General features: G+C 36.6%; 1 protein-coding gene across 2 annotated transcripts in view; it reads right to left on the bottom strand.

The window, feature by feature from the left end:
* Positions 1-1256: 1256 nt before the first annotated feature.
* The window catches only part of NR5A2 (nuclear receptor subfamily 5 group A member 2), a 46192-nt gene continuing 34918 nt past the window's right edge, over positions 1257-12530 (bottom strand). For both annotated transcript variants that reach the window (XM_053468936.1, XM_053468935.1), the window contains exon 7: positions 1257-2785. In XM_053468936.1, the coding sequence (XP_053324911.1) occupies positions 2538-2785 (248 nt within the window). In that variant the 3' untranslated portion in view covers positions 1257-2537. The remainder of the gene's footprint in view (positions 2786-12530) is intronic.

Below are 12530 nucleotides of genomic sequence, written 5' to 3' on the forward strand. Positions count from 1 at the left end.
TAATATTGAGAGAGAAGTTTTAAAAAAATGATTTATCCTATTCATTTTTGGGTTTTGGGTTTTTCTACCCCACAGTATTGCTTGTAAAGTGTGCGAAAATAGTGATTGACAAGATCTATAAATATTCAGCCAACACAAGGCAACATCTAAGTTGGTCATATTCAATCTAAATGATTGGTTTTATTCACTAAACATTATTATGGCACATCACGGAGGCTGTACGGAGAACCGGACCCTTGACATTTTGGGGGTATATTTCAAGAAACTGCCATGACATGCTGAATTTGAAGATAACTTGCCAACAACTTGAATTTTTCCATTGGATGTTTCCATTAGTCAATGGAGATGTAGCTAGGATGACAGGAAAAGTCAGAGGTGTTTTCAAACAGTAGTCACAGATAAGCAATGTATGTGAGCTGCCAACTCAATGGAGCGACTGAATAGATAATACAAATTAATTAAAATTATTATATATGCATTACGATGTTACTGTCGTCTTTCTTGCACATCATAAATGTGTTATGATCTTCATACTAGTCAAAAAGTACTTAGTTGCCCTTTAAGTAATATTTTTTATATTAGTCTAATTAGTTTAAATTAAGATGTATAATTAAAGTGTCTGAGATAGACACAAATATAGTATTTCAATGACTAAATTTGGGCGTATTCCTGTTCATACTATACCATATTTACAAACAGCATTTTTCTGGCAAAGCGTTGGGTGCAGTGATACGCCAAATGAAAACTGTCGATTTCCGCCCACCTTTGTGTTCATTAACTTACCGCGGAAGTAGGCAAAATAGACAACTTGAATAGGTGGGGTTTTTTTAGTATTTCTCCCAAATTTAGTATTGGCAGATGGAAGACATGGTAAAAAGTTAGAAATGTATCAATTTCTGTAGTTTTATTTATACTTTTGTATATCATTACTAAGCACTTTATAATTTAACCAGTTTAATAAAAACTGTAGGATTTGAGACAATGTTCTCTGTTGTCTAGTTTCTGAACCAATGTGAAAGATATTTGTTTTTTTAACCCACGTGACCTGCTTTTCTTTCATGATAGCATTTTTATTTTCTCAGAATGGTGGAAAGGCACCTTTTGTAAGCAAGTGGTGTAGAGTGTTTCACAAACTCCCCGTTGAACTTCCCATGTGTTGAACATTGTCATTATTAATACACAACCACAGGAAAAAATACTAATTGGGGCTGTCACAAGTTGGAGTCAATAGTAAAGTTTTAGAAAGCCCTCAAAGCGGGGATTAAAAACAATTTTTATTCAGCAGGAGACATTGCTCTCATTAAAATCTTCCAAGATGGAGTTTTGGGATGTTCATATGCGACATCAAAGAAAGCATGTGCATAAACTGTATGGTCCTACAGAGCTGGGTACATAAGGGACCTCAATGTCATATTAACCCCTTAAGGACAATGGGCGGTCCCTAAACCCATTGAAAACAATGCATTTTGAGCCCGTACATGTACAGGCTTTGTCATTAAGGGGTTAACTTGGAAAAATTGCAGAGTTTAATTACAAAATAGCACTAGAACCTCCACCACAAAGCCCCCTGCAGAACCAATTTCCCTTCTGATGACTAAATAGTCCATTCTGAAAGTCAATTTCTATTTTTCCCATAAGCTCTAATACAAAAAATGGAAAGAATAAGAATTCTTCCTGTAGTGGTTTGGAACACATTAAAATTAGTGGTATTTCTAACCTTTAGTACCTTTTTATGTTTGTATTTAGAAAGTATCAGGTAAGCAGTCTTTAAGTAACATATCTGTGGTAACCAACAGCATGTAACAAATAGAAATTAACACAGTGCAAAAAACAAATAACAGATATTGTATTTTTCAATGGAAACAGAATGCTGCGGCCTGCGAGTCACAGTATCATAATTTAATTTGGTTATTTGTAGCCAGGGGCGGATTAATGACAGAGTTGGTGGGGGAAGGGGAGTAACCAGAGGATATATGTATTTTTGCAAATGGAGGTCTGTTGTCTTCATCATTGTATTGTAGCTTCCACAAAGAGATATTTGCCCAACAAATCGAGAAAGTACTTTACATGCAAATATATATATATTTATAAACATTTTTGGTTTGTATTTTGTGGGGTTTTTTTTGGCTGACCTCAACAAAAACCACATTTGGAAAAGCGTAAGGATACACAATGTGACAGTTCTGCATGTTAAGACAGTGAGGAATGATTGTTCTTGTATCCAGAATTCCTCTCTGATGCCACCCGTGTACCACTAGTTAGGTGTCCAGTCTCTTGTAAGCGAAGATAAACCCATTCTTCAGCATACACAGTAATGGAATCCATTCCCACCAGGTTGGCTGCTTTGAATTCAGTCAGCATGTTCCGTGCAAAATCCTTCAGGAATATGTAATGTCGTTCACAGTTTGAAATACAAATACCCTGATACATCACTTATTGACTATTAAGAATTTTGATTATTATACCTTTTTAATGTTTAAATGTCTTTTAAATAGTCTTTATATTTATCTGTGCACAGTTTTTTTTGTGTGTAAAAGTTAGGCCCTTTTTGCATGGAGCATTTCGATAAGGAGGTTATTACACGGAACGTCCCCATTGAGATGTTTGTAATATAGGTATTCTTCAGCCTGCAAACTTATGGCCCGGATTTCTGGTAATCGTAACAACAGTTGTCCATATTTGTCTGTCTGTTGGGGGTAGTTACATAAAGTATAGTCCAGAAGAGCAGCATTGACTTGTTCTTGAACTCCTTCCACCAGCTGAAAGTTTTCCAAGTTTTTGACATCTAAATATAAGAAAAAAAGAGATTTTATTAATGGCATCAATCAACTATGTTTTCCCTTTCGAAAATTCTATACATTTATGTAGTCTGCCTACCTCTAGCAATAGCCTGGCCAGTCTACATATTTGGGACAATTAAGTGGCTTCACTGGCAGTTTCACCTAGATAAATACATAAATGCATCCCTTTGACCACCGGAAATATTGGTCCTTGCATCAAAATACTAAGGTGTGTACCAAGAAAATGTATGCCTAACAGTGTTGTTTTGTTTTTTGATGGAAACCAAGCTGATTCCTTTATTGGCATGTCTTAAATAGCTTTGTTCTTCAAAAAGCATGCCATGTGTTTACCAAGGCTTTGTTGCACCACAGCGATACACTTTTTTACACCTAACAAACAGGAAATCATAAATCTAGATGAAATACATATTTATCAGATGCACTCTTGTGAGTTCCGATAAATGCAATTATTATTTTACTTCCATGGTTACAAATGCAGTCTCATCTCACTATTAACCTGGGGATACGTGAAATCTAAGGAAAATATTAATATTATTTTAATGATTAATTAAAATGTATTAATAGATATTAAATAAATATTGTATTTTAAAATTGTGAACTTTTTCAATACTTTAATCAAGCACAATCAAGGATAACTTTAATAGAACAAGGTCAAACCCTTTAGTAATATAAAGGTTGTAGATTCTCAGCTAGATGATAATATATAGTCTCCTAATGAGTCTCTGGGGTCCATCTTATCTTTAAACCAGAGTGCTACACAATTCATATCATTCTGTATTAATTTTTCTGACCCAAGGTGAATTTGGAGTCCAGCCTGCCACACCGTTAATTCTAATAAAATAAGACAAGAAGTCTTGTTTCCCTGAGACATTTTTCTAAATGATAGCGAAATCCTAGGACAGGCCAAGACTATGCTAATGAACCATCTGCTACACTCAGCTGGTGAACAGAATGATGTCCTGAAGAAGTCACCTCCTAAAATATGTCTCTGTGACTGATCATCGGTGGAAAATAGATGGACTGCTGGCCTTTGACCTTGCTGAAGATTCTCATGCATTTTTATTTTTATATCGAATAGACAATATATCCTCATCCGAGATATAAAGTGGAAGGTTAAAGTGTTACTCTCTCCTAGGACCAACATGAACCAAGGGCAATGTCATGTTTCATGGCTTAAATACAGTCGATTGGTACATAGTAAAAAGTCTATGGTGAAAAAATCCACTACGAAACAGTTTGATTATTTTAATCACTCATGTTTTGGCTTAATACTATAGTATGGTGGCCTTTGGTGCATTAATTACAATATGTTTACCACCCTGCTTGTCAGATGATTCCTGGAGCAGTCATTAATCAGACAGAAGCAGCTGATCTGGTGGAATTTAGTGTTCTCTCTGTAATGCAGTACATTAATGGCTGCCACGTGCCATTTTACATTTCTAAAGTGATCGCGCCTAATAATTTTTGTGATAAATGAGTAAATCTCATAGCCTTAGTATATCACACACATATCTTTCACCACATTACTGGAGATAGCGTCTACGCCTATGTATATGTGTGCAATATACATCTGTGTGTATATATATATATATATACACACACTGTATATCTAGTAAGACGCACTTGAGTAATGAAGTATATTGTTGCATTGTTTTCAAACAGAAGAACTCTGTCCAAAGCTGTCCAAACCCTGTCCAAAGCTAAATTAAGCTGATAACCTAGAGGCAATTTTATTGCCATTTTGTCCTTATGTCTTTGAGCCCATTTTACTGGCATTATCCTGCGATTAGCCCTTTAGGCTAAGAAACGTTCGCAATGAGAATAAACAAAAGTCAGGGTCAGGCTTAAAGTAAGGTTGGTATATATTTGTCCCAACCTGTATTTAGTCCAGAACAATTGTATGTCATTTTTTCTAGAGCTACAGCTGAACTAGTAGTCAGGGTGAAAATTCTTCATACTCGTACCCTCAAGTAAAACAGTTTATACCCCAAAATGTTGTTTACAAAAAGACTTTATTATCGAAAAGTATTTTGATATGTAAGAATTATAATCCTATCCACTGTGTCTGTGGAACGACAGGCTTTATTATCTAAAGGTATTTCAACCTTTAAGGATGTACAACAGTTTAGCCTTTAATACCTTAAAAGTGCTGTTCCTCTTAGATGAAGGATACGTTATCAGTTTCTATAGCAACACCCATCAGTGCCTGCATTTTGTTACCATAGTATTAAATTCAAAAGAGTATGTGAAATAGCATCTTTAAAGTCTAAAACAAACTGTTTAAAATGGTCAACCTTCACAAACTCTAGCCCTGGGTTTGTAAAGCTATAATTGCCCTTTGTTGTGTGATTTTCTGATGGACACCAAATCCACCTACAACGAGCTTTCAACATGAAATGTTTATTTACAAATAAAAACTTTACATGGTAACATCTTAAGCAAAATTATTCTCGCCCTACCATTTCCCCTCTAATCTATTCCCATTTATTCACTCTGGGATTAATTACCTCTTTTTTTATGAAACAACCTCAAACTCAGAGTGCAGAACGGGTACGTGCACTCCTCTATCGTTATTGAACAGTAGACCCTAAGGTCCTTTTGGATATATTAACATACAGCCAGACAGCGTAGTGATTCCCAACCCGAGCACTCAGGCCAAGCTGAATATTTTATTGTAATCAAGCCTTCAGCTTGCTAATTATACAGCATCAGGGCAGTGTTTAGCTCTCTTAATCGAGTAAAGAAAATAGCGTTATTTAGCAAAGAAGGTCACCAAGTAAATTACGCTAGTCACATATAATATTAACTTTTCAGCTCAATAAGCTCTATGGTTGGGGAAGAGAGACAATTTGTTAAATGTTGTATTATTGCTAAATTATTTTCTTGTTACATAGTCTTTTCCTGTCAAATATTTTAATCAGGGAAAAGAAAAGAAAAAATGTCTCAGGCTAGTCTCAGGCTCAAATAATAAAAATGTATAATATGAGGCCTACCAAACAGGTGTAAGCATGCTGCAAGTACAGTGTGTTGGCTGTACAATGTATACAAAAAACAAAAACTGTCTGCGCTTCTCACCCTAATAAAGTTGGCAACAAATATACAAACATAATATAAATGAGAGGTTTTGGTTATATGAATTGGCCAAAGCATAATTAAGCTCACCCGCAAAATATTTTATTCAACTTTCCATCCTAGGTAACCCTTGCAAGCTGACTCTCTTCCCATTCAACCTCCTATGTTTTACCTCTCATGCATTCTGCTTCCTTCTTTCATTGTTATAAAAGAGTGATCAGGCTCCCTGTTAAGCGGCTCCCTGCCACTCTAGGCCAAGGCGTCTAGGCTAGAATACACCCCTGACTAGGTCATCGCAATAGTGTTTAAATAGTGAGCAGGTCAACCCATAACTGAATTTTTCTGTGCATCTTCTATGCGGTTCATTCAGGTAAATGTATGTTGGACATTACTAGATACTGTATGGTGGTTGTGATGTCTACCAAAAGATTTGGGGCAGTTACATTACTCCATTGTTTGGCTAGGCTTGTCACCTGGGTGGAAAGTTGCCAGCCCTTCCATGATCCTAATTCCGCTCTCTTTTTTTTTGCCTGGCATTTTGACTGTGTCTAATCCAATCTAATCCAATATTGGCACAGCAAATGCACAAACATATAAAAGTTAGTAATGCTTCTAAAAATTGACGTCTGGTACTTGCTGGTAAGTTGGATAGGTCTGGCTAGCGTGCCAAGTACAATACCCTATGAGAAGACCATAGTATGTATATAGAAATGGTTCATTCAAAACAATTCCTTAAACAATGTACACTCGGTTTGAATGGTCCACTGCTTAATGTTAAGTGACTTTATTTGATAGGCCCGCTTCAAAGATCTCCAAATTATCACTCATGGCTGTGATTCTATTATATTGTCCCATTTTGTAAACCAGCCCCAGTGCTTTGACTGCAGCCTGCTTGAAATGCATGGTATCTCTTTTCATACACTCAACGGTAAGCGATCACAATAATACTCTGCTTTCTGATATCAAAGAAACAAACAGGAACATCCCAGTGAGGATAGATTAGTTAGTACTGAACATGCTTTTGGTGAATATACTGCTCTCTATCTGGCCTGAAGGTAAATTCAGAATTCTAGCTAATCAAATGAAGGAAAACTGCCCAGGGTACACCTTCAGGAATGTAGAACACATCCGACTTGTTAGCGGGAGCAGCTGAGGGGCAATGCTGGGCTCCATGGGAAGGAAGCAGCATTTCAATTTAATTGCATGTAATTATCTGGAATTATGACAATGGCTAAAGCTTCACTTTATGTTAAGGATTGTGTACATATTCATGATTTTGACAATTGAATAGCATACGCTTAAAAAACCTGATAAATGATCCTTGTAAAGTATTTTGTCGTTGTTAATGACTCCTAAAGCTCTGATAGAAATCATTTTTTTTAATTTCCCATTGAAATTTCCATAAAAACGATGCGAATCTACTGAGATACACCTTAGTTTCTATAGCTGTCCAACAGGCAACTGATGGGCTGTAGATGTGCGCCAATGACTTGAGACCAGGCACTGATGAAGCATTCTCCTCTCATTGCTCTTGCAGTAAGAATTGCAAGCTTACAATGTAGTTTTGGTTCAAGATCTAGAAAAAGCTGTGTGGCTGCTTGCAGGATCGTTGGCAATCAAATCGCAAAGCAGGCAATGCCAGCTGCCCTCAGAAAACAGCCTGTAACTTCTAAAGTGCAGGCTGCCTTCTGAAAAATGTGGAGGCCTTGAAAAAGTGACTTTGGCTTCTGTATCTATATAGTATATCTATATTTTAAACTCTGCTCTTTCAATTCCCCCGGGCGATTTGAGTGGAGAATTGAAATGAAATATAATGATTACAGAGAAATTAGGAGTAGTATCTAAATCATTCTAAGATAATTTGTGAGTTATTATATTGAAATGTTGGGTCTGGATCCACTATTACCATATTTGTATCATTATATTTGTAACACAACGTCATTCTTTAGGCTTTGTGATATCATGCTAATCAGAACTGTCCTTAATTTCCGCCCCAAAATGTATTACACTTCAATTACCAGGTATTGCATATTTACCAGATAGGAAGTGAAGCAGTTAATATGGTTCACTATGTTAACGCTCCGCAGACATTGAACTGGTAGAAACACAACAATCAATTATTATATCTGAACCGATACAACAAGGCCACCTATTTGCTGTCTATATCAATACTACACTAATATCATTACATGTAATAAACCATCCATTAGCCTGGATTTTGTATACTGTGTGAGGGAGACAGTAAATCCATATTGTAGAGAGGCCTTGTAATTTGGCTGGCTGGAGATGCAGCAAGTGCTGACTGAAGACTTTCTACGCTGCTTTTAACATTCCTTGATTGCACTATCCCAGGACAGTTACGTGTCTGAAACATGCACTACAACCATTGGAAATCCACATAGTTATATATGTGTATTTGAATCGTCATTATACATAACTAGGTGATATTAAAAATAATGGTAGATGTCCCCCCATTTCATCTCAGTGTCCACAGAATGGGTGGATAGGGATGCCAGGACAGCCCAAGCCGATGGAATCCCATAGTGAGATCCAGGTCTGCAATCCCACGCTGCACAGATCAATACTTTATCTGTGGGGCTGTGATGTCAATGTTACAGAGCGTAGACACGGCTTTTATATATACAGTCCCGGACTGGCCATCTGGCAAACTGGGCAAATGCTTGCTGGGCCGCTGACCGACATCACATCACAGCAGTCGGCCGCACTGATGTCATCGGGGCAGCGGCCAGTCAGGCCCTGTGTATATACATGCATTTATATATATATATATATATATACATACATGCCAACATTCTTAATAGTCAGAATGGGACACTAGTCATGATAGGTGGGCGAGATGTTATGTCTTATAGTGACATTATGAGTGTTTTATAAAACATAATCGTAACAATAATAATGATCTTCAGCGTTTCTAACGTATTTTTGATTTAGTATTTTATATATAGTTCTCACAGATGGCAATTACGCTTAAATACATTTCTATAAGACATATAATGTTCAACTTTTTAGGTGATGGCATAATCTAATATCTGTATTATTCATGGGAATATATGCATACATTTTTATTATAAGTACAGTTGTTTGGAGTTAAAGATGACTTTTTTTATCTTACAGTAAACAAAATGGGAAAAAAGTATTAAATCAGAGATTTCATGTTGTAAATATTGCATTTTTTTAATGGCTAGTTACTACTACTTGAATAATGATAATGTTTAATAATAATAACTCGTATATCAGAGACAGGTAAAGATGTTGCTGACCCTGAAGAAGGGTTTCCCTTGCTTGGATCATTAGATCTACAATGAGAGGTGGTCCACATGCCTGATCCTCCAAAGGTTGATGTGGCCCCCAGTAAAGCACCCACTTAGCTAGGTCTTTTAACCAGTATCCCTGGTAAACTAATGGGATAATCCCCATTGGACACTTCTACTAAAGGTTAACATAGTAAATTCTTAAGACACAGAATTTCTACTGTAGAAACATGACAGATCACACTGTTATGTCTAAATAAAAAGGAGACACGCGTAGACATCTTTTACCGAAAGTGGAATAACAGCAATTAATCGTGAGGCTAGCATGCGGCCCGGATGGCTCCACAAGCGGACACTAAATGAAAAGGCTCTATTGATTTTTCTACGGCCGCCTGTAAGTGTTACATCAATACAAAAAGAAAGCAAAATGTTTCACACAGGAGGAGAAAAGCAGGATTACTTGGTGTTTTAGACAGTAACTTATGGAGGGCGATGCCCGGTGTTTTACAACTACAGCTGGAAGAGAAGAGTCAAAGGAAAGGTGCAAATCGTGGAAACAAATATGGTTAGAAAATTTGGGGAGCACAAAGATCCATACAAATAATATACTCTTGCTCCGGGGATTCGAAGGGGACACATTTATCAAGGGGTTAAATTACTATAGAGCAGAACCAAATGTTAAAACTGATAAGATTTCGGGATAAAAAAAATCCCACTTATTTGATATGTCAGTTTGGTAATTGTGTTCAGTCGTTGAAATAGGGAACCGCTGTCATTATGGGGACTGTAAACAACAATTCCCATAGCCTGGATGTTAGTTGGCTTGAACTTTGTGGGGGCTTTTATTAGGGTTATCTCGGTTCATTTTTGGAGAACTGTATTACTCATTATAATTTCTAGATATTTTTTGTTCAGCATTTCTCATTGTGATCCTCATTATTCTCCTCCCCATGGGTGCCTCTACAAACAGGAAGTGTACTTAGGTATGCTTCCTACACGTGTTAAGTAGCACTCCCATTGAAACTAATAGGAGCAGTGGCAGCCACAACATTTTTTAGCTCCTCAGATGAGAACAAATGAATATATTTACAGCATTACATAATGTCTACACTGTATTTCTGATCCATTTTATGTTATTTTAATGAACACATTATGCTTCTCTTTCAAAAACAAGGACATTTCTAAGTCAACCCAAACTTTCGAATGTTAGTGTACTCGGTGATCAGAGTTGAAAACCCTACAGATACAATTCAACATAATTGAAGAATGAGCTTCCGAATAACATGGATTCTTCAGTTCATATTATTTTGGCAATTAACTGGGTTAATGGTAGAACTTGTTCCTCAGGGGTGGAAGACTCATGGAAAGCAGCAAAGAATGTAAACATACAAGGTTGTTTTCCAATCCTTGCTGCCCCATTAAACGATGAGTGGCCCTACCCCTGGGAGATTAAATGGTCAGTGCCCCCCCACATTTAACCGATAAAGGTATAGGTTAAAAACGCTAAAAAAGTTTCATATGGGGGATGTTTGGAAGGGGATACCTGCAGCTTTACATAGTGATTTACATGAAAATACTGTTCAGGGCACAAAAGAATGTTAGGTTAGTAATAAATTGTTAAATGTCTAACCTATTCTCTATCAGAGAACTGACAGGTGAATGATTGCACCTTCTGTTTGACCTCTGTAACACAGATCTGCAATTCTGTTTTCTCTCCCTCTCACTAGAGGTTAAAACGAATGAGTGGCAATCAAAATGTTTTTATTAAGCTAGTTAAAAATACTCATCCTTCTGCATATATTTTACATTAGTTTTCTCTCCTGCTAAACAAATAACTATTGATCTGAACATAAACCTCACAGTGACTTATGATCAATGATCTGCTTTTGCCACACAAAAAAAAATACTTATTATATTCAATTTAATAAAGATGCAAGTCATGCAGAGGAGATGTTAACCCCATCTCTCCCAGCTGTGGTCTGCATAGTTGGAAGTTTTAAAGCGTTGATCATCATATTTGTGTGTAACCGGTCAATTATGCAAAAGACTGGTTCGCTCTATATAGTTCTGTGCAAAACTATATTTGTGGGTTGCCTTTAAACAACCCCCCTCATATATATATATATATATATAATACATATATATATATATATATAATACATATATATATATATATATATATATATATATATATATATACATACATGCCAAAGGTAAATCGATCTCAATCAGCAGTGGTTGTTATAGTACATTTAAGATGTCGCAGATTATCATTTGGTCCCCCGACTGTCTCCTGATAAGTGACCGATCAATACCAACTGGGACTATTATTTGTTCATTGATAAAGGGTTTAAGAGCCCATCTGTCCTAGGTCTGTGAGGGGTCAGATCTTTGGTCATTTTCAATGTAAAAGCTCCTTAAAGAGACACATGCTCCATGTTCCGTTCTGTGCAAGTATAACAAAGTATTTTTAGCGTTGTTTCCAAAGTTTCAGGAAATATGACATATATCATATTTTGCACTAAAATACTTTGAACTGCCACGGTGCCAGGTTCATACAATATAGAATTATAATATTATTTTGTTATTTTACTGTGTTCTTGGTAGTGACTAAATTGTCTGGAGATGAACATGAAATTGCTGCTGCTTTTAATAGTGGAATTTTTATTTCTGTTCCAGATTTAGAGGGGGCATCTGACCTAGATAGACTAAACCGCTGACATCAATCCACAGGGTTAATAGATACAACACAATATACAGAATAGAAGCAGCACACCTTCCCACCCTTTGCAGTTAACGGCAGCAGGTTCAGGATAAGAAGCACAGCAGGCAGAACATCATGATCAGTTTTTTATACTAGACACCTATAAAGTGTACCCGTTGGGGGCCAATCTTTGACAAGCACTGCCCAGCAGTACACTGAATTCACACAGTGAATTCATCTAAAATTCTAGAATATGAATTTCTCATTCACTCTAATAGCACATGAAAATGCAATGCATTCTAAATAATTTATTAAAATAATGTAACCAGAAAAAGTGTAATTTTTCAGTTGAACAAATTAGAACATAATTCATTGCTTGAGTTGTTTCAATTGCATGCGTCTTGCAATCACAATCAACCCTTTTATGTGACACTACAGTGCCCCTTCTGGTCAAAACCTCAAACTGCAATCATGAACCTCATCCTAGGTGCTGAGGTAGAATGACAATTAATATGGGGGGGGTCTTCATTGCCAACCCCACAGAACTTATTCTACTCTGAGGCGAAACCAACCAGAGAACTTTAATCAGTTATGTTTGAGTCTTTCTAACTTCTGACTCGTCTGATGTGTTCACCAAATGTCCTGATACAGACCTTGACTTCTCATTTCTTTACACTTAAT

This window comes from Spea bombifrons, chromosome 6, assembly GCF_027358695.1.
Source record: "Spea bombifrons isolate aSpeBom1 chromosome 6, aSpeBom1.2.pri, whole genome shotgun sequence".
NCBI classification, from domain to species: domain Eukaryota; kingdom Metazoa; phylum Chordata; class Amphibia; order Anura; family Pelobatidae; genus Spea; species Spea bombifrons.